Below are 23001 nucleotides of genomic sequence, written 5' to 3' on the forward strand. Positions count from 1 at the left end.
AGAGGATTCAGGACACTGAATTGAAGTGTGGGATTGCCAAAGGCTGAGAAAGAGCTGCTGGGCTGTGCTGCTTGTGTCCAGATTTTTATCTTTATTAGGTTTTACTCCTTTTGAGTAATTCAGTAGTGTGTAATACTGTATTTGTACTTCGTACTGGTGTTCAGTGCTGAAAGGGTATGGAGAAAGATGCTTCATTTCTTTATGAAATGAGGCTTTGGCATTACTTCTTCCTCTGGGATGTGACAGTGGAGAGCAGAGTGCTTGGCTGTGTTCCTTTATTCTGCTCCCTCTTTTAACTGTTGGAGAGAAGTTGCATGTGCCAATAATGGTCTCAAACATTATAACCACTGTGCAAACTGAAATTGTATCAGTGTCCGGTTCTTCACTGGCCAGTGGTTAACAAGGCTCAGTGAGGCAGCCTGTGACTGTACAAGCTCAGACCTGGGGGTAGATGTATCTCTGTTTAATGCGGTGTTGTCCAGAAGTTTGGTCTAATTTCTTGCCTTGAGGCAGTTTTCTATAGATTTTGACATCTTCATATAGGAAGAGACTCATACTTCTGTTGAACCTGTGATGTTTTAAAGCTGAAGCATCTGCAAACCCAAGGGGTCTTCTGGCTTCAGGGGCAGTAGGTTCTGCATCCCTGCGTAACTGGTGAAAAACCCAGGATGGAATTTTATTCCTATGTTGGGGGTGTGGTTTAGGCATCTTGCAATTTATCTCTTTGCCTGCCCCTTCTTTTCTTTTTTCTTTTTGTAGTTTCAGAAATGCTGTTAACTTTAATTTGTAGAGTTGCTTCCTGGGAATGAAAAATCGATGGGGGGCTATCGCAGTGTGAAATTCGACTGTCACTATTGAGCTATAGAGTTACCAAGATGTCTTAGAAGGTAAAAAATAAATCGTGGCCCAGCAAGTGCTCAGCTGTGCTATTTCAAAGGGGATATGAGGCTGATGGTCTGTTAGAGGGTACTTCAGTTAGATGGATGATGATTCCCTGTGAAATATTGGAGTTATTCCATAGGTAAGAGAAACTTTAGCTTATAAAACACAAACAGCTGCCTTCTAGCAGATGAATTCTGCCCTTAGATGTGTGAGCAGCTTGTCAGAGAGAGGACTTGTCCCTAAAATTAGCCTGTTTTGTTTAAAATTGTCTCTGATGGAGCATTGTGGATATTGCCATGTTCCTTCTGAAAATACTTTGAGGATGTGACTGTTTTTTCACATCCCTTAGCTATGCTGCAAGAATTAAGAGGCAGGGACTGATACTATTTTTTTAGGAAATGTTTGTGTGGTGCCCAGATGCTCTCAAGAGAAAAGTAACAATTATCTTTATGTAGGTTGCACTCCCTGTGTTTAAATGAAAATGTTCCTTTGAAGAGCAGAAAAGGGATCATGTTGTGCCCTGTCCTCTGCTAGTTTGCTGTCTCTCTCCTGCATCTGCTGAAGGGCAGCCCTGGCTGCACAAGCCAGCTGTTTGCTGATGGTGACAGGGCTACTGCTTTCCTTGGCACTCACTAACTGCTGTGGCAGGACTCAGTAAGTGTTTGTGCTGTGCCAGCTGCTGTATTGACAGCAGGATGGTTGTAATTGCAGCTCTTGGTAGTTTATGCATTTCTTAGGCTACAGTTAGTAAGTAAAATAAAAAATAGTACTTTAAAAAGGACCGGTTTTGTTAGTTCTCATTAAACCATGTCTGGGACAACTGTAAAGTGGGTAATTATTTCTCTTACACTTGCATGCACAGTTGCAGGACCACTGAGGGGTGCTTACTGCTGCAAGGAGGAGTGTTAAGTCACATTTAGTTGGAGCTTGGTAAAGATTTCCCAGGGAATTCAATGACAGAAAAATTCATTGTGCTTTCATATCTCCTTCGCCTCTGTAACACAGAACCCAGCACTGTCTTTACAGAACCAAAGTAACAGCAATTAATATAATTAAAGTAGTTTAATATCCATGTTGATTTTTTGTCCTCACTTCAGTGTCAGTGCTTTTCTAATCTTACACCCCACTGCTACAGGCACTTCATCCTGTTTCTCCATTATCTTCTTTCTTCATTTTTGATGAAAGTGTGTAATACTGTATTTGTACTATTTTGCTGCAAAAAGCTGTTGTTTCCCACACAGTTGCATAAGTATTCCTGCTTGTCCCTCAGATAGCCAGCTCGTGACCTGTCCTTCCACTGCTCTGCTGGTTTCCTTTTCTAGCTCTGGGACCACAATTGGTTATATGATACTGATATGCCCTGGCCTCCTTTAATAGCCTCGTGTTTCTTTTTGAAGGCACGATTACCTTAAATGATGCTAATTCTGATCCTTTCTTTCCCTGTAAAGGAAACAGCAGCAGTGTAGAAGTTCTAGGGCGGCAGCAGCAGTTGTAGGAAGCTGTCTGGAGGATGTGTTATCGCACTGCCCTTGGGTGCCTCCAATCAGCAGTCATGAATGGAGGTTCTGGAAAGCATATCACCTCCACAGTAAAGCCCTTAAAAGGCTACAGATGAATCCAAGTGCTGCTGTAGTAGCATAGATATTTCCTGTTTATTTCAGGCATTTGGATGGGGGCCATGGGAGTAGAAGACATTTATTTAATTGCTCTCAGAGGCTGGCTGCAAGACTCAGCTGCATGTCCAACCTTCTGAGCAACTTTCAGCCCTAGGAATTTGCTATTCCTCTTTCATTTCATGGCTATTTTATAATTTTGTGCCCTGATCGTCCAACCAAAGCTACCAATAATCCCAGACCAGCTCCAGGCCACAGTAAGATGACAAGTTACAGCTGCCATAAGTCTTGCAGTAGAAAAATAGACCTGCCTAGCTATACATGGAGCTTGGTCATAATCCAAACATGTTTACTTGTGGATGGAGGCAAGTGTCTGTAGGCTGGAACCTTTAGCCCGCATGCCTCAGCAAGGAGAGGAGCTGCATTTTCCATTTCCACCTCCTGACTTTTGTGGCCCTGGCTTGTATTAAGATAGAGACCACAATGCACTTTCACAGATCTGTTAGAAATACAGTTGGAGTCTCCAGGAAGAAGGATATGTTTGAAAAGTGAATAGAGATATTAACACATTAGATGAGTCATTATTTCTCTTTAGGAACATTGTTTAGAGAATCATTTTCTGATTCAGCCTGTGCTGCCTCTACAAAACCTTGCTACGGCAAACCACTTTTCCATAGCATGGCTTTTTTCTTTATCACCAAAGCTGCTCCAGTAAAGCAATGGGATTGCATTTATTTTCTCTTTGGAACGGGAACATAGTCTCTAAATCTAATCAGAATGACCTATGCATTCTTTCTCCCAGCTTTCATGTCGAACCATAATTGCTCAAATGGCACATTTAAAATTTTGGCGCAAGCTCAGACTTTCACTCGCCGCCTTTTTAAATCAGTCCCAGTGGCCAGTGGATACTGCATAGCCCTACAAATGCATCTAAACATGCTGACTCCGAGGCTCCTTCCATTCTGAATGATCAGCAGTGCCATCTGTCTCTGTTTTGATTGGGGCTGGGCACATGTGTCCCAGCAAAACATGGGCCAAAAAAAGGGAAGAGAAAGAGCCAGCGCCTGAATTTACTTCCCGCTTCTGTAAAGACATTGTTGGGTTCTGTGTTATGGAGGCGGGGAAGATGCGAAAGCAAAATTAATTATTCTGTCATTAAATTCTTCAGGGAATCTTTACCCAAGTCCCTACTAAATGCAGCTTAAAACGCCTTCTTGCAGTGGTAAGCTCCCCTCAGTGGTATTGCGGCGGTGCATGCAAGTGTAAGAGAAATAATTCCTCTGTGGGGAAAAAAAGAGACAACATTTTTGGTTTGCATCAAGATGAAATTAGTCAGAAGCAAACTCTGAATTTGGCAAGCAAATGCCAGTATTAACAAGTTGTGCAAGCAAGTATAAAATAGAGGTGCCCATGACTGAGAGCGCCTCGGAATCGTGTGTGTGCCCTTGCATGCACCCTGCTCCAAATTCACAACTTAGAACACGGAAATTAGAATGGGGAACATTGCATTATTCATAACTTGGCAACCAGAAGCCAGGGCACTTTGCCAGAGCAAACTATTCTCTATAATCACAGGTGAAGCAACATTCTTTAATATCTTACAATACAAAAACATACATTAATCAAGGAAAGAGGGCTTTTTTTTTCCTAGAGGACAATAAATTAGCATCCTTGCCAATTTCCTCAATACATGTGACAACGTTTTACAGGATTATAAGTCAGCCTCTTTAAAGGAGGTTAGTCTAAAAACAAATAAACCCAATAAATGAGATTTTTAGCTAAATAAAGGGGAAGCCAACTCCTAAAACGTTGATGTCTTGCCAGGAGATTTGCTTTTAGCATTGGCAGTCTTGTAGACCCTTTAGAGGGTCTAAACTTCACTTGGTGTGATTTGACATGGCTTTTCTGTAAACAGCTTTGCTGGGCAGTTTTCTACATCAAGGCATGCAAACCCCTTCTGCTATAACCAGCTCATCTAGTGAAATAAAATCTCAGTACGTTGTGCCAGTCTGGTAGCCCACATGTTGTGGGGTGATTCACAGTCAATCTGCCACCAGTGCCTGATGCTGGGCTTCTTCCAGAGACTTAAGATACTGAAAATGCCTGAGCTGTATCTGTTTTCTTTTAAAGCCACCTGTCACTTTTCTTTTTAAAAACTTAAGTGTCAGTTTAAGTGTTTTGCTTGTTAGTAGCAAAGGGGCTTTTTCAGCTTTATGTTATGTTCTTGCACTCCAGTCAGTGTAAAAGTCCTTTCAGTCTGTGGATATCCCACTGACTTCAGTGCTGCTCACCCACATCTGTCAAAATAAACTCCCTGTAACTTTAGCTCTCGTACTTGCTGCAGATGATGCTTGCTAAATTGAAAGTAGGGGCAGATTATTTCATCAGATTGAAAATGAAAGCAGTTCTTATCCCAAGAAACATAGGGGTGTTTACAGTTAGTGTTTGAAACTCAGGTAGTGAGGGAGTTGTGTGTAAGATATTGTATGAGTGAGAGTTGAGACAGCATCACTGTGCTCTGCCATTCTGCAGTGCTCCTGGGTGTCACAGAGGTACAGCATGTTACAGGCTAATGAAACAGGGTCTCTTCTCTGAAAGAGTTGCACTCTCACCCAGATGTAAATTGGCTATGACAGAAGGCTTGCAATTGCATGATTGTGCACTGATGTTGGTGGGGTCGTTTTATCAGGTCTTGAAGATTTGTGCCCCACAAAGCAAGGACTGCACCAGGCTTTCTCTCCTGCAGTGTAGCAGTGGTTAGGATAATTGTCATCTACAGCTGAGGTTGGACATGGCCTGGGGCAATTTCTCTGCTCCTGGAATCTTACTTTAGCTTGACTTTGCCTTCAAAGCATCGACCAGTCTGTTTCTAATATTTATGATGTGTAAGCTGCTAGTGACATGACCTCTGCCCTTGGTGTGCAGGGAGGTGGCATGTATGTTCTGCTGGGTTCTCCACTTCAGACAAGGGAGGATAAAGGCTTTGTTTAAAAATAAATACATCACTTTCAGGTGTGTCAGTGGTACTGTACATTTTCCTCTCTGACAGTCTGTGTTTACAGGCAGAGGAAAGCAAAAATAAATGTATGAGGAAGAGAGAAGGTCAAAATATCAAGTGTCAAAAGTAGCCCATGAAATTTTATTGGTGGTGCATTTAATCAGTGCTAAGTGTTTTTTACAAGGTACATACAAACAGTGGAATTGTAAAAATTTATGGAATGCTGTGTACAGTGTAGCCATTTATGAAGAAAGGAAAATTTATATCCAGTTGAAATAAACCAAAGGGGAATGTTTTATGGAGACTCCTCAACAGCAGGATACATCAAATGTGATCTGGATAATATGTGGATGGGGTATTTGCAGGGGCTTCTTTGAGGCGTTTTCCTGCTTCTTCAGCAGCTAACAGTTTGCATCTTTCTGTGGCTCCCAAATAGGCAGGATGCTGGATGCAAGGGACAGGGTGGTGTTTGTGTTTTTATGTACAGTCAAAAGGAAACACAAGTGAACAGCTGCTACTGGTATCTGTGGTACAAGGTTCTCACTCTTGGGCTTGCTCCAGTACAGCCGTTTCTTGAGCAGCCCTTAATACCCAGCTGGGAAGGGTTAACCAAGGCCAATCACACTGACATCAGCATTTTTTTGTTTCCTTTTTGGTCCAGTATTTTGTTGATGATAAAGCACAGACTTAGTCAATTGAGAGATTCCAGAGCTGCAGAATCAGAGATAATTTAATTAACGGAATTGCTTGTGATTGCCCACTGGGACAGCGGGTAGGAATTGCTCGATTTAATTTGGAGAAACAAAGATCACATGCATGCTAATGTTTAACAAATAACCAGTGTTTGGGTTTAAGTTTTTTAGCAAAGAGGGGGGTGGCCATTTCCCAGGGGAGATTTCTCAGGAGGCGATTGCTGCTCAAAGCTACAGATAGGTCCTTTTTCCTCTACCATTGTGTTTCTGTGCGCTTCTTCTGGCCTTGTACCTGCACAAACCAAGGATTTTCTCAGAGAAAGAAAGTGTTCTTATTTTCAGTGCTCAGGAGAAAATGCTATGAGTAGTGGAAAAATATGTATTGGGCACAAAGACTGAAAATTATCACATGCTGTCTGCCCAGTCTCACAGACCTGCTTCCTGATACCCAGCATCCTCAGCTGTGACTGCCAAGGTGTGGAAAACTTAACCACGAAGTCCAGGGAGAAGTACAGGACCCAGCTTCTTCCACAAGGAGCCCTCCCTTCCTGTTTTTGCTCTTGTATAAGCATTCTCACTCAGGCTCCCCTGTGTGTGGTGTTGTCACAGTGAGTCTCTACTGCACGATGGAGGTGCCCTCTTGATACGTCCTCAGCCAGAGAGGACAGTTCAGGTATTGGGGAGGCCTCTCGCACCTGCTGGAGAAGCATGAGCACTGGGGCTCAAGGTATAGCTCTTGGCAGCAGTTGTGCTCAGCAGGTCTCCCTGGAGGCTGATAAATGACGTTATCCAAACACGTCAAATCAGAGCGCTGAGGCGCAAAATTGTTAAGAGTCCTCCTGCATCCAGCATGAGGTCAAGGCAAAGCAGAGAGCCAATTCCTTCTCCGTAATTCCCTCTGCCTCACTTGGCAGGGAAGCTTGTACACAGCCTTCCCCTGTCCATGGCACTTGGCTTTCTGACCCTCGCTCCACCCTGGCGTTACCCTGTAAAAATTCTGCCCAAGGCTGCTCCCAGCTGTGTCCAGGCAAGCGCAAACAAGGTGCACACACAAGAGGGAATCCTGAGGGAGTTCCCAAGATTGCTGCTGCAGGAAGAGTTGCTCCTAAGCGATGCTTATCTTTAGGATACAAGCGGCAGGTTGACGGTAAAATGACACTAAATGGAATGGCATGTGTCCCAAGTACGCTGGCCACCACGGGAGCCAGACACATGGGAAGTGACTCTCGTCTTTATTCCATCCCTGGAGGTAGTTTCAGTTTCCTTTATTTACTAATGTTCTCCCTATTTCCCTTGACCTCATTTCCTCCAGCTTTTCCGAAGCAACCGTGCAATTATCGCTCGCTTTGGGTTGACCCTTGGCTGCCACATCCCTTGTTGCTGCTGCTCTGAGAGGTTTTCCTGAAATCTCAAGTGCAAAATGTTCACTTAGAGCCAAAACTCCTATCTCTCATGTGAAGTAGGAGCTGTGTCTTTAGCACTGTGCTGTGCATCAGGATTTGTCCTGTGGGCTTGCTTGGCAGGAAGAACATGGAGTTTTAAATTCTGTCATAGCTGAGCTTTGATCAGTGCTGGGAGGTATCGCAGTGGCTAAAGCTCCCTCTCTTACCAATGCACCCCAGTCTTGTTAATAAATGTATATTTAACAATGTCTGGAGCGTATGAAGTGATAATAACTAAATCAATACCTCCCACATTGATTGTCCAGGATCCCTACAGCGTGACGCATGCAGCGGTGTGGTAATTTTCCAGCTAACTAGCACCCTGATCTACAGCCCTCCTATTGATTGGCCATTGTATCAGGCAGCCTCTGAGCATTATTGCTTATACCTCTATTCAGCCTCCTTTTCTGATTCATTCGTTTATTACTGGACAGGTGCGATTATCTCAGAGACTTTCCGAAATTGGCCAGTGGGGGTCAGCTGTTTAGGTTTCTATAAACAAACCATTTTCTATCTTCTCTAGTCGTTGCAGTGGCAATTTTTTCCTTTTCAAGTTTTGACTGTTACTGGGTTGGGACTGGGGATGAATGGGCATTTGTTTGTATCTGTTCAAGGAATCAACTTTTCCCTTTCCTTTCTGAGTTGCCCACCCATCTGAGGAGAACAGGTAGCTCCACAGATGGTAAAAGGAGAATTTAGCAAGGGTTGCGGTTCTGCTTGCCACCTGCTTTGGGCAGGAGTCACACTCACTGCCTTTACACCTCCAGTTCCCTTGTGCATGCAGGAAGGAGAAATGGACTCCCTGAAGTCAAATTCATCTGCAGCGTTCAGCCAGCATCAGTTCAATGGTGGGCCAGACTGGAAGAGAAACAATTTTCTCAGCCAACAATAATCTTCAAGCTATAAATAAATAAATCTGTTTCTTCCTTGGACAAAACTAACACCTTTCTAGACTTTCTTTGAAAATGCTAGCAACTCTTTCTTGAGGGTGAGAACTCAAGCTGGGATATGGTAATAATTTATACCAATGAGCAGGAGCAAGTGGGTGTTTTCACAGCAGGGAGGGCTGTCTCCTACTGAAACTCTTTCATCTTGCTCCAAAGAGTATTTATGGATTCCAAGACTTGACTCCTCAGTGTCCCTGTCCCCAGACAGTCCTCACCAACTAGGCTATCATGGGACATTTGTATTTCTTTACCTTTTTTGCAGTTTTAAAGTTGTTGCCATTTGCTGGCAGCTGTCACTTGCAATGAATCTCCTTCTGATGAAGATCTCAGCTCATGCAGAGCGTGTCTCATCAGTACAAAGGCAGGAGTGAAGTTGAAGGAGCTTTGTAGCACTGGTAGTTAACCATATGCATTCCAGCAGCTTCACTTTCTTCTGAAGTATCACAATTAGGAAAATCACCCAAGATCTCTTTGACTAGTTCCATTACCAAAGCCTTGGGAAAAGTCATCAGAATCAGCTTGTGGGAGATAACCCCAAGTCCCTCCCTGCATGCTAGCAATAAGTGACTAATGAACAAAGGAGTGAGTGCCTGCCTGCAGCGAGTGCTGAGATTGCAGCTCACTTCACTGGTTGTAGTAATTCCGCTAGACTGTGCTTTAGCCACCTGTTGATGAATCATCCTCTAAAAAGGTAGAAGACATAGGTGCCACTGTGGGTTATCTTGTGATTGATGATGCAGCTTCTGGTGCTGGGATGCTCTTCAGGTTCTTCTGAGCTGGAGTCTGCTTGGAGATGCCGGAAATGCGCTGACACACATGAAAATTGTTGGTTTTGGTTTTATTCAAGAAAGTGAGAGCCTTTATGTCAATTCTCTAAATCTTTTCTGGGGAATACTTAAGGGCCCCTCCCTATGGCTGCACAATGTAGAAATCAGATTTTGCAGCATGCTGGAATGACACATCCTTGTCTGTAATGCTCCCTGTATTTCATTTGCTAAGCATTGCTGTCTGCCCTTGCTTTTAGGTTGGCGAGTTGCTCTTTTCAGCAGCCTTGCAGAACCATGAAAATACACTTGCCTGGCCTCAGCACAGTGCCTCTGTGACAAAAGAGATAATGCTGCCCATCAAAAATGACCCTAGGAAATGGGAAAGCTGAGATTGTAAAGCTGCTTTTATAGCCACCCTGTTGGCACCGTGTCCAGTGCTTTTGGTTTCTCCATTCTTTCAGTATTAGAATCAAAAAGCTGGGGCTTTCATTAATATAAGCTGTTGTGTTGATCCTGTGTAATGAGCTGATTTTGCATTTCACGAAGCTGATGGCCAGCAAAGACCTCCACTCTCTAAGGGGAAGAACAGCTCCTATTGCCCACAAAAAGTTATATCAGCAGCTTTAAAGCAACATACAGAACTTTGTCTCAAGCATGTGGTCCTAAGTAATCTCTTAAGGGAGACAAAAAAAAAGGCAGAAAACAAGCAAAAAACCTTAACAAAAATATCTGTTCTTTAAATGTCTGTGTCTCGCTGTGTATGAAGCTGGCAACTCCAGCACTGGTTGTGTTCCTTTGTGATGTGTTTGGAAGTGTTTAGAAAGACACTTTAAAGAATTCACACCAGGCTTTTCAGTTCTTTTTTAACCCAAGTTGGATGTATTAGTTTGAAATACGATGCAGTTTCCTGTGCAGTACCTATTGTGGGATCCTTTTTCCCCCAAACTCTTAACAGTCTTGTGTGCTCAGTGATGGTCACTCTTCATCATCTTTTGCAGAATTACAGAAGACTCCGCAGTGACAACATTTGAAGCGTTAAAGGCTCGTGTCCGTGAGTTAGAAAGGCAGCTTTCCCGTGGGGACCGCTATAAATGTCTCATTTGCATGGTGAGTAGCACTCCACTCGTGGTAATGAATCAGAAATGTCTTGGTATCTTTGCTGAGGAGGGGAGAAGCTTTTCTCCTTTTTCAGGCAGACTGGGGGAGCTCATCACCAATTAGCCTTCCAAATTAAGGTCTTAATAACTCAAATTTCTGCATGAATTATGTTGTTTCACTGGTATTTGTAGCTGTCGCTCTATATCAGGATCAAGAAAGGCCCAACTTCAGAAGACTTTCTGCCTTCCTGTAGAAAACTCCCAGATACCAGCATCCTTTTCCTGGCTGTGCAAATTTAGGTACACAGGAGAGAGCAGAATCTGTGATCAGAGGCTCACCTTCTCTGATTTGGGAACAGGGATGTTGCCTGAGCATATAAAAGTTGCCAATGTCCTGCGTGCTCTCTGGTGATGCTGTGGCCTTCCTCAGGAAGGGCAGCAGCTCCCTCTGATGGTCCAAGCCTGCAGGGCTCTACGTCTCCTGTTGGGTTTGTGTTCTTCTGAGGACAAAACATTCTGCTTGGTGGAGAGCTCCCTCTGCAACTTCAGCTTGATGCACAGGCTTCTGTCTCCCAGCCAGCTCACAGTTTGGAGGTGTGGGAGTGCAGCCCTTGTCACTCATCCCATAGAAGGGACAGCAGCTGGCTGCTGATTTCCAGAGGTTTGTTAGCAATGAGAAAAGATAGATACTTGAGAAGGCATGTCTGCTGAAATAGCAGCAGCATTCTTGGGATGTAGTTACACTGTTCCTGCAGAGCTGAGTTGTGATAAGGGTTGATCTTACCCTGTCACTGGTTTTCAGGTGATCTGGTGACCTTTCTGATGAGAATAATGGCAGGTGGCCAGAGCAACTTCAGATGCTTTTGTGATAACTCTTCTGAGCTAGGTCATCACTTGAGTGGATTATGGGCTTCCAACAGGACTTCTGGGAAGCCAAGAAAAGGGATTGAAGGAGACTTTCTGCCACTTCTGTACAAACATTACAAAAATACAACTTACATATTACACAAGTTTGTTCTTTTAACCAACTTTTTTAACAAAATACAAGACAGTGTTACCCACAAAGAAAGGCATTGTGATGGGGTTGGGAGTGAAGAGTCACTAGATCACTGCTATGGAAATAATATGTTTGCTTCTTTTCCTCAGGACTCCTACACAATGCCCCTGACTTCTATTCAGTGCTGGCATGTGCACTGTGAAGAATGCTGGCTGCGGACTCTGGTGAGGCTCTTGTCTGCTTTCTTGTTGACTTACAGCCTTTTTCCACTCTTCTCAGATACTTTTTTCTAGATTGCCACAGGGGAGGGTGCTTTTTGCTTTATTTTAAACAATCTCAGTGCTGTGCTTGCAGATTTCCCAAGCCTGGCTGTTTAACACTCCACTCTAGCTTTGACATGGTTGTTGGAGTCGTTGCGACCCAAGCTCTGTCCTGCCCCTTGCCTTTTCCTCTGCTGCTGTGGGAAGAGCTCTGTGCCAGGGGCTGCCTTGCCTTTCAGTGATTTTCTGTGGGGCATCCATGCAGAGAGGTAAAGCTGTGAGAATGGAGGCCAAATCCACTGAGATTTCATGGAATGGGTAGCTTCTGAGAAACATAATATTCCCCTGAAGCAAAGGGAATCATCTTCAGGAGGGAGGATATGGAAGGGGGCTTTCATAATGTGAATCTATGTTTTTTAGGTTATTTGGAATAGCACTCTGTGGTTTTCAAGCATATGCCATTCTGTTTACAAGATTGGGACCTACTTTGAGCATTGAATAGGTGTCCCAGTAGTGTTTTCTTTTCCTGTGTTAAAACTGTGGGCTTTAATCAGCCTTTAACCATCCCCTCTGCCGCTGATTTTCAAGCTTTCATTTTGTTCAGGCTGGGGAGTGGAAAAATAGTCAATTGTGCTTTCTAGTTCTCCTGTTAGCAAGATGATATAGTGTTGGGTTGCAAAAAAATATAAGGGAATGGCACTCCTAAAAACTTGTTCCTGGAAGGCATTACTCTACTTTATAAAACACATTGTGTGCTTGGAATTACGATTAAGCTGATCGTGCTCCTTTAAATCCTGCCTTTTAAAAGTCTTGTCCAAGAAAAGTTACCAGGATGGTGAAGTGCCTGTGGGCTTGAGTACTAATAGCAACTCAATAATTTGGCTATCCCTTGGGCTGTATTTTATAGCTCTTCAGCTACACCCCGTCACTATTTACGTTATACAAGCTTTTGTAAACATTTTAGCAGCATCTTATAAAAGACACATATGTGGGTATGTTGCTGTGAGGTGTCTGGATGAATATGTGCTCTGCAACTTTTGCTAAGTGAGGTGTAGTCTTGTCTTTCAGTGGTGCTACAAGCACAAGATAAAACACTAATTTCCTCTTAATTTTCTTTACTCTGAAGTCTTTGTCCTCTCCTCTTCCCACCAGCCTCAAGTCATGTTCTAAATCTGTGGCACTAATTTCAGGCTGTTCTTAGGCTCAGCAGCAACTTAGTTCAACTTCAGTCAGGTCCCTTTTTGTCATGTTCAACAGTCGCAGCCTCTCATGAGAACAGGGAAAGTCACTCCAGGTGCCGAGGGATTAACATTTCCCTTGCAGAGGGGAAGCCATCTCCCCCCAGAGCTCTATGAGAAAGGTGGTGGTGAATCTGGCTGTGTGTGATCTGCACATGGCTCTTCTGCTGACCAGGCAGGCGGGATGGGAGTAGTCCAGCAAGATATCATGTTAGGACTTGGCACTTGCATAGGGGAAGCAATTAATAAATGACTACTCATGTGTTCCCCAGTCCTAGCCTCTCCCTGCAGCCCCCAATTTATTAAACCAGGCCTTTTCACAAGGCATGCTTGCACTCCCTTTCCCATCTCAAAAAAATCTCCCAGCCTGTGTTCGCATGTTTCTAATGTAACCATTAAAATGTAGCCTGAAGACAGCAATAAAAACCCTGGAACGCCTTGGTGCTTTTGTGTCTTGATCAAAGTCAATGTGTGTAATCTCGTTAAGACTGCCCTCCTTCCCCCCTCCTTTTTTATGAATTTAATGGCATACAGCAGCTGGGCTCAGTGTTTAATGCTTACCAACCTGCATTGTTCTAATTAAGGTATCTCCTTTTATTTCGGGCACAAAAGAGACTCTTGTTTTTTTTAACAAGCGAGGAGCTGTGGGATAGTGTGTGTAATAATCGCTGCTGTTACCTTTCCCTGGGTATAAAGCTGGCTCCCCAGTGGGCTGGGAGGAGGGAGCCTGCGCGTGCAGCACACATGGAAAGACTTGGCTGGGGGAGAGGGGCAGCGTTTTTCTGCTGTTGTGCAATAAACAATTTGTTGGAGTTAATAGGAGTTGGAGCAGGCGGGTTGTGTCAGGCTTCCGGCCCCTTTTGAACAGTCTGGAGATCTGCCATCCACGCTGGTGAAAAGTCCCCTTTCTCCTCTGTGCCTGTGCCTACATGCCCAGCCAAGATCTAATATTAACTTAGAGTGTGAGTGTGCCTGAGAGAGCAAGGATCATGTACTGAACAAGGCTCTAGAACCGAAGGCTCAGAGTGCCCTGGAGCACTTCTAAACCTCTGCAGGGTCTTGAAGACGGGGTGAAACGTGATGCTCACATGTGTCTATGGACCTAAGGTTTAAACATTTTGTAGGATACAATAGTACAATGATCTGAGCATCTGTCTTGATAGTGTTTAGGGCACTGATGAGGACTGGATCTTAAAATGCTTAGACTTCATGAAAATAAAATTTTTCGACTTTTGCCTCTTGATGTTCAATTCCAAATTATAACTGTTCTGTTGGTAAGGGCAAGGAAGAGACTTTTAATCACTAACTCTACAAATGGTTGTTGGACTCTCTAGCTTAGGTATTATTATGCTGGAGCTCAGCACGTCAACAGGTTGCAAGTTCTGGGGTTGAAACATTGACCAGAGATAATCCATCTCTGAAGCAAAGGCTGGGGTTGCAGAAAGGGACCCTGGATATGCCTTAAGAGAACTAAAATCATGGAGTGATTTACCTGTGATCCCTTTTAGAAGCCCTGAAAACATGCAGGTTCTTCAAAGATAGGAGAGTAAATGATGTTGCAGGAGTCAGACTTAGCCTGGGCAGCAGCAGGTGGAGTTCCTTTCCTTAAATGTTGACAGTCTTCATGGTTGGTGTCCATCCTCAGCTGGTTGTTGGACTGCAGCCCAAGTCATGGGGTGGTAGGGGATGAATCTCCCTCTGTAAGAGTCTGCCCAATCTCCATCCTTCCCCTGAGAGGGGACCTTAGAGCTAATAGTGGCTAAGATTTGTATTTTCCTTCTCCTGAGGAGAGTTCTCTAGCAGAAGAGATTGTCCATCTGCTGTAGTGATCTCCTGGGGAGGTTTGGAGCCCACATCCTTGGAATTTTGTGAGAACACGGTTGATGTGTGTCTGTCAGCAGTAATTCAGGTGGAGGTGATCTTGCCCAGGGAATGGGTCAGCAAGTTCTTGGTATCCCTCTGAGCTGTAGTTGTGTGATTTCCCAGTCCCTGGTATCCTTCTTTACAAGGTAAATGGAGCTGGAAACTTAAGTCAGGCTGTTGTTTGCCAGTGATGGAGCTGTTGGTCAGTGCAAGGGCTGAAGGAGGACAGGTTTATTTGAACAAATGCAGTTTACTGAGTTTCCCCCATCACCTGTACAAGCCAGATCCAGCATTTCCCAGGTGTATTTGCTGACTTCAGGCTTGTGCCTGCCTGTCTTGGGCTTATTTGAAAATGACAACTACAAGAGCAGGAAAAAATCACTTCTAAAAAGCCTTCTTCATCACAAAATGCTTCCAGGGGATCCATCGATATATACGTGTGCTCTGCAGCTGACACATTTATATCTTTGGTAATTACTACATCCTTAGCCTTGCCACTCTTTCTAGGCTCTAGGACCATATGTGCCATGTGGGCTGGATTGGTTTTGTACAGAACAGCACAGATACAGAGCAGCCCTTCTGGGGGATTCCTCAGTGCTTCAGCAACATATAGAGACCTCCTGAGTCAGCAGCTGCATGGATGCTGCGCTTGAGCCTTCATGATGTTCTCATCTCTGTGGTTATTAATTCATTAAAGCATTCTTCAGTTCTGGCCTCCAGTGGCCTGGGGGGATGAGCTCTACCCTTTGAGGAGGTTTGGTGAAAGAAGTTGTTCTCCTGGTGTTTTAACCCTGTTACCTGACAGCTGGAGGTACCCACAATGGCAGTGGAGGACAGCTCTTTCTCTGGGAGTTAGCATCTGCAGAGAAGAAGCTCCACACTTGTGTGGAGGCATGGGTGGGAGAGGAGGCTGACACCTTGGTTGAGAATTGGATCTTGGCATTCAGTTCCTTTCCTGGCAAGAAGCTGGCTCTTGGTTGGGGCCCTTCCTGTCATCTCTCTGCTTCGATTTTACTTTCTTTGCCCGCTCTGTTTCTTTGTCTCTTTATTCTCTGTCCTGGTAGCATATTCTTCTTGGAAATTGCCCATTTTTAGACCCACGGGACAGCAGGAAGTGCCTAAATCCTTCCTTGTGAGTTTCCTTGCTTTAGCCAATTTATAGCACACATCATACCATTTTTTTAAGAGTCAATTTTAAGACAAACTAGTCCAATCCTTCCTGGCACCATGTAAGCCCTAACGACTTTTCAACATCTCAGCTCTCGTTAATGCATTTTTCAAACTACTACCCCAAGTGATTAGCCTGTATTGTGGATCAATCACTTGCCAAATTTTAATTAAGAAAGGAGGAGAAAAAATAAACTCCTTCCTGGTTCCAGCCCCGTTTCTTTGCTTTGTAACAGCCCTGGAGCAAACTTCTTGCAGCAGAGTTTTATAAACCCCTCAAAACTGGGGTTTATAATGGAAAAGCTGAGGTGGCCTTTACTCCAGCACACACAGCTATAACACATCAAGGCTTTTCCATGTAGCTATGATGAAAGGAGCAGAAGGACCTGGAAAAAAAGAAAAAGAAATGGCCGACAGGTGGGACTTATTATTCCACAGCATTTTTATTTCACGGGAAAAGTTTAGTAACCCCAGCTGGCAGGTGAGCAGTGGGGGAGCAAACGCTTTTTCATTGTGCCTGTGCCAGCATGTGTGTGTGTACAAGCTTATGTGCCTCTCCACAAGAGAGGAGAGTTTAATCACTGGTCCAGAGAAATATTATATACCTACACTGAAAAGTCAGATGTAAGGAACAAGGTTCTGGGCAACTTCAATCTAAAAAGTAAAGAATCAGGAATTAGTTCAGAATTTACCACACATGCTTATGTGTGCAGAGGAGGACACTTTCATATGAAGATATGAAGAAATGCAAATATGAAGAAAATGCATCCCCAAGTGTCCAAAGTATTAGAGACCCAGAGCACTGGGCCCAGCGTGCCACGTGCAGCCTGCACCACATTTCAGAGCTCAAGGATGAGCTGTGCCTCCCACGTGCAGGTGAAGCAGTATCCCCCACTGCCCTAAATCAATCTGTGATCATGCAGCTTTTGCAGAAAATAGGTCAAGCTCCATGTAGTTGGGTTCTGCTTTGTGACATGGTTGAAAACTTGTCTCTGGCTATGCATGTGCAGCTCTCAGCCTTAAGTGAGAGAGTGAATCCCCCTAAAGCCATCAGCATGTGGTGCAGAAAACACATCTCTGGGACAGAGATCCCAAGGTCTGGCAAGATAGATCCAGCCATCTTCCCTTTCCCTGTAGTGTGAGGGAACTGCATACCTGACCTTGCTTTGGTATGGAGGAGAGCAAAGATGCACTTGATTTCATTTCTGCCATCCCTGTGGGCCGAGTGCAGAGGGCTGGTGCTTAGAGTGAGCACCTGCAGCCTTTGGTTCGATGCCTTGCTGCTTCTTGCTAGTAAGCCTGTCTTAGGAAGGAGAGCATGCACACAGATGTGGGCACTAGTCACATCTGGAATGCTTGAAGTCCCCATGCACACTTAATTCTGCTTTTCAGGGCGCACAAGAAAGCTTGAACAGGCAGCTGCCAGCTGCTGCCCCTCGGACAACATGCTGTGAATTAATTCCTCAGCACCTCCCTGCCACTTCCTTTGGGACCCCCTCCAGCTACAAAGTTGATGCCAGGAGGGCAACTAGATGCAACAGGTGCCTCCAAGGAAAAGGGAAACACATGAAACTGAGCAGAGACTCAATTGAAACAGGATATTTCGTGGCATTTGCCTCCAGATTAGTGAGCCCCTTGGGAGTGCTGCTATGTCAGCACAGTGGCAGAAGGGGCAGATGTTCAGATTTTTCTCTCGTGTTTTCACCACTGCAGCAAGTTTTTACTGGGACATGCAGAGTAGAGCTTGCCATTTCTAATTCTGGAGATCCAAAGCTGAGGCATTGAGCATAAGCAAAGAGGCATGTTAAATAAGCAGGTTCTGCTAAAGTCCAGTGCACTCAAGTTGCCATTTCATCAGCATTTTAAGCCTTTCCTTTGAGTTACAGGTTGCACTTGCTCCTTCCAGAATCCAGCATGCCAAGTCCACTCTGTGAAGTCCAGTGCATAGGTCTGCCTGATGCATTGCACAGGATGGCGTGTGGGATGGTCCCTGCCCTGGAAGGCTGAAAATCTAAACAGACACAGTGGTTGTCCCAGATAACTGGAAGGATGTGCCCACAGACATCAGCACCAGGCGTGCCATCCAGACCATCAGTGGTCTGTCCTTCAGTGACAAACTGCCAGCCTGTCACTGACCCCGAGAGTGTCACTCACCCTGAGGTGTGCCCAGGCTGTTCTGGGTGCCTTTGCAGACACTTCATTCAACTCTAGCTCAACAGGACTTTGTGTGTGACTGGTTTAGATCACGTGCAAGTGCCCAGGGTCCCTACATGTGTTCTGTTAACAGCTGATCCGCTGGCAGCAAGGGCTGTCAAATGGGAGTGTCCAGAAGTGCAAAGCTCAGGGAATGGCAGGTGTGCCAAGTGCACGACTGCAGGGAATAATGTGCAGTGGGAGCAGAGAGGGCCATCCCAATTTCCCACACTGCTGGTGCTGTAGTTGGGAGGCTGCCTCACAGCAGAGCCATCTTTCTGTCATTTTTCCCATCAATTGTCTTTCACATCTGCCAATCTGATGATGACTGGCTTAGGTTGACCCCGATTCTGAGGCTTATTAACACCCTCCTGCTGTCAGGCTCAGTGATAGATGGCACATCAGCCCTTGTTTTATTTTGTGTAGTGTTCCTGTCGGCCACCCATTACCCCACCTCAGCTCACATCAGTTTGCTGTTTCCAGCTCACCTTGGCAGAAGAGACTCATCTCTGCAGTATCTGTGTGAGCTGGGGGGGACAGGATGGAGGGTTCCTTCATGCCAGCAGCTCTTAGGCTTTTGCAGGATGGACGAGGCAGTGTCCCAGTGTGCTACCCTGAAAGAGATGGTCCAAGCCCCCCTTGAACCAGCTCAGTCATCCCTGCTGAAAGCTTCACTTGTTGTAGCTGGGTTGATTTTCTGCCTGTTCAGTGATCTGAACTTGTTCATGGAGGGCTGCAGGGGAGCAGGGGAAACAAAAAGGAGCAGATCTCCCTGGAAACCAGTGGTGACAATGGTGCTGAGTTGGGTGATGCAGTTTGGCTCTGGGTTTGAGCCCTCTGCAGAGCTCCTGCTTGTCCAGCTGCCTCATGCCAGGAACTGTAGAAGCACAAGGGACTTGCAGGACAGGCAAGGAAGGCATTGGGACTCCCCTTTCACACATCTTGTGCTCACAGTTGGAGGCCATGGCCCTGCCTGGAGGGCCTTACTTCTCCTGCAGTCCCAGGCCAAGGGCAGGGATGTCCTTCACACTCTCACACTGTGCATCTCATCTGCTGGTTGCAGGGTGCCAAGAAGCTCTGTCCTCAGTGTAACACCATCACGTCTCCTGGAGACCTTCGGCGCATCTACTTATGAAGGACCCAGCAGGAGGGCAGGACCCAGCTACTCAGCTCAGCTCATCACACCCAGGGGGAGAAGAACGACCACAACAAAAAAAAGACGTTTTAAAATTTAAAGAAAAAACAAACCAGAGACTCCAGACATGGACTCGAAGATACAGGAGCAGTGGGGAGCCTCAGCTGCCAGGTCCTGCAGTTTGAGACCTCCTTCAGCATCTGCAGCGGGCAAAACCAAATCCTTTGTTGTGAAGCCCCCTTTTTTAAAACCAGTGTTCCCCATCACCCATTCCCTGGAGCTGGCTTGGCATTGTGGATGGCTCGTGAGCCCTCCTTTGGACTGTGTTGTTGACCACTCTGCCCCCAGGAGACTGGGGAAGGGACCCTTCACAGAAAGATGTTAAATAACCTGTAACTTGTGTTCCTTGATCAGTTTTTGTTTTTGTTTGTTTTGGTTTGATTTTTTTTTTTTGTTTGGTTCTGTTTTGGTTTTTTGTGGTGTTCTAGTGATGACTAAAAGGTTTAAAGAAAAAAAAAAAACACACCCAGGCAGAAATGAAGCACATGTAATATAGATTATATATGTTTACAATGTTGTGTATAAATGGGATAGACTCAAACATTACATACTAATAAGTTTCCCTTTCTTTTCTTTGGGTTGTATTTTTTTTAAAGAAGAAAAAAAAATGAGCAGAGAACATTAAACCCATATTTTTCTTGGTTCAGCAAAGTTTTGGCATTAAAGTCATTAGTTTAAAAAAAGTATATATATACATATATATAATATAAATGGTTTAATGTTCTGTGGTGTATATTTCCTCATTCAGATATGAAGTTAACAGCTTTTAGTAATGGCTGTAGCATTGCCCATAACTTACAGAACTTATGGGGAGTAGAGGAGGTGGATTTTTGTCATTAGTTGTAGCTAATGGGGCTATTTATAATAGAATCGTTATCCCCGGAAAGACACAGCTTTTAACTCCTCACCGGGGGGCCAGGCAGGACAGGGGGAATCTGGCTCAGCCCCCTTTATCTTTCCCAGCTGGGGAAGGAGCAAATGGTGAGGAGCTGGAAGGAGGGAGTGTGTCAGAGCCCTGCCCTCTCCCCTGGCTGGGAGTGCCTGCTCGAGGGTCCGGCTGATGCCTGCGCTCCTCCAGCCACAGCCCCTTCCCCTGCCCTGCCTGGCCTTGCTTTCCTCCTCTGGGCACCATTTCCTGCCTGAGGATGCCTGGGCTGCTCAGGATGGTGCTGAGGCAGGGGACAGGATGGTCCTGCTGGTGGCTTTGCCCACAGACACTCAGCCATTCTCTTGTGGGGCTGCCTGGCAGAGCTGTGCAAGCCCTGCAGAGCCAGCCCTGCCCTGCTCTCGCTTCCCCCAGCTCCCACTCTCCTGCAGCCTGCGTTTTTCCTAAGAGGTTCTGGCACCAGGGCAGAGAGCCAAGGCAGCCTTGTCTTGTCCCCACTTCCAGGGTCCAGCAGAGACGCTCTCAGCTGGACCCAGAGGTCCCTCACAGCCCCTGCAGTCCCTCATGCTTGTCCCTGTCTCCCATATCCTCAGCCTTAACCAAAGCTGCCATCTGGCCTGTTTTTTTGTTCTTTCTTTTATTGTCAGGATCCAAGAATCAGATACTGACCCATTTCCCAAGGCCTTGGGACTTCTCCCAGCTCCACACTGTCTATCCCTGCCAAGGCTTCCTGGGCAGTTGTGGGGTGCCAGCTCCCCATAGCCAGAAGACAGGGAGATGGGATAGCTCACCTGCCCGACTCCTTTCCAAGCAGATCCCACTTGGCAGCACAACACAGCTGGGACATTTTAAGACAGTCTGGAAAAAGCAGTGGATGAGGGGTTGGGAGTTGGGTCCCCAGCACTGCTGGGGTGTTTTCAGAGAGGGAAGAGCTGGGTAAGCAGGATATGTGGGGAGTGTGACAGTCCCACTACTGCTTCCCTACCCTGAACTCTATGCAGAGAACAGCAGCAGCCTTGGCATCTCCTGATTTCAGAAGGATTGCACTGCACCCAAAAAAACCTCAAATGAAATTGAAGGAGCTGTTATTTCATAAACATCTCATCAAAAGGTGACAATTCCTAATTAGGAGTTTCCCTTGTGTCCAAGCTCATATCTTGTGTGTGGCTTCTGAGACCAGAGAGCTGCAGCCTCTGCTCTGTGCCAGCAGAGCTCCTGGGAGCCAGAGGAAGCCGGGGCACCCCAGAGGGTCTTGCCTTCTCAGGGGGACTGCAGGCAGGGGCTGTCACTGCAGGGTAACCCTGCAGCCAGCAGCACAAGGCAGGGGAAGGACAGGCATGCACAGCTCAGGCTGGATTTGTAAAGGGACAAAACTTGCAGGGCACATGGCTCAGCTGGGAGTGTGCTGGTGTTAAAGTCTCAGAGATGGAGAGGGTGCAGCCAGGTGGGTTTGAGAGACAGCCAGGAAGGGCAAGAGGGTAGGAGGCCCCTACCCAGCCCTTCCTTGGAAATAGCCTAGCTCCCTCCCAGGGCCTCTCTGGCAGGTGTTGTGGACCAGCCGTGTGCTTTATGTACGTATGTGTAAAACCATATGTAACTAGTCATTGGTTCTTTGCTTTGGGGTTTATTTTTGGTAATTTTTTTTTGTTGTTGTTTAAATTGTAAAGCCATCCCCTGTTTTCAAGGGGGAAGCTGCAGGGGGAAGGCTGGGGAGAGAGGCATCCCAGTTTGTAACAGGCATCCGTCACTTCCCCTCTTCTGTAATGAGTTTAAATGATTTAAAAAAAGAAAAAAAAGTGAAATATCAGAGTTACCTATCTTTGCCCAAAGAATCCCAGTTGCACAAAGCGATATTCCGGTGTGTCAATGATTGTGTGTCAGTGTATACTATACAAAGAGGTACTTGTCACTCCCGTTTGTAAACTACATTTGACATTAATTAAACAAGTATAAATCTTCTCGGGCGCATTCTGCTTCTCTGTGTTTCCCTTTGCAGGTGAGAGGCAGCAGGGACACCCCCCACAGGCCGCAGCTCCTGGATGTGAGTAATGTCCCAGAGGGGAGTCCTGGTCCTGTTTGGGATGCAGGGACAGATGCAGGGGGATGCTGGGACGTGCGCCAGACCCCTCCACGGGCGGGCTCCCCCAACTGGTCCCCCCATAGAGCCAGGAGGGCAGGGCGAAGGGCACCCCTCAGGGGACACCCCCATAATGAAGTCTCATCGGCTGCGTTGGTGGGGGCAGGAGACGCCCAGCCCCAACAGATCCATACATCCTGCATTAGGGGCCTCCAGTGCAGTGTAGGGTTACCCCAGCCCAGGGACTGGGAGGCTGCTGGGCTGGGGGGGCAGAGGTCGAGCTCCCCCCGACACGCGGCTGGCGCCGACGCTTTTGGTTTACAAACATTCTGCAGATGGGTCAGTGGGCTGTTCTCAAACCCCTCCTCATGGCTGTGTCCCCCAGGGATGGGGTGCTGGGGGGTCCCCAGCCTGGTGGGAGGAGGCAGCAAGGATGTCAGGGACCTCTTTCCATCTGCTGTGGCAAGGATAGGGAAAAGGTGGGATTTGGCCACTTTTTTGGCTGGAGAGGAGCAGCGAAGCGTCTCAGCCCCTCTCCCATCCACTTTCAGCCCAAAGGTGGCCTGAGGCCAGGGCGAAGGGCAGAAACCCTCCCTCCCTCTCCACCTACCCCACAGCAGGCTGCTAATATTTTATTTAAAATATCTTTAGGAAGCGGAGGAGCGTGATGTATCGGATATATTGAGA

The 23001-nt window shown here is 46.0% G+C and overlaps 1 protein-coding gene across 3 annotated transcripts in view; it reads left to right on the top strand.

Moving 5' to 3' along the window:
- The window catches only part of RNF220 (ring finger protein 220), a 210489-nt gene extending 188293 nt beyond the window's left edge, over positions 1–22196 (top strand). For all 3 annotated transcript variants that reach the window (XM_036387777.2, XM_036387778.2, XM_036387779.2), the window contains 3 exons: positions 10340–10448; positions 11585–11659; positions 19220–22196. In XM_036387777.2, the coding sequence (XP_036243670.1) occupies positions 10340–10448; positions 11585–11659; positions 19220–19291 (256 nt within the window). In that variant the 3' untranslated portion in view covers positions 19292–22196. The remainder of the gene's footprint in view (positions 1–10339; positions 10449–11584; positions 11660–19219) is intronic.
- Positions 22197–23001: the final 805 nt, after the last annotated feature.

Source organism: Molothrus ater, chromosome 9, assembly GCF_012460135.2.
Source record: "Molothrus ater isolate BHLD 08-10-18 breed brown headed cowbird chromosome 9, BPBGC_Mater_1.1, whole genome shotgun sequence".
NCBI lineage: Eukaryota > Metazoa > Chordata > Aves > Passeriformes > Icteridae > Molothrus > Molothrus ater.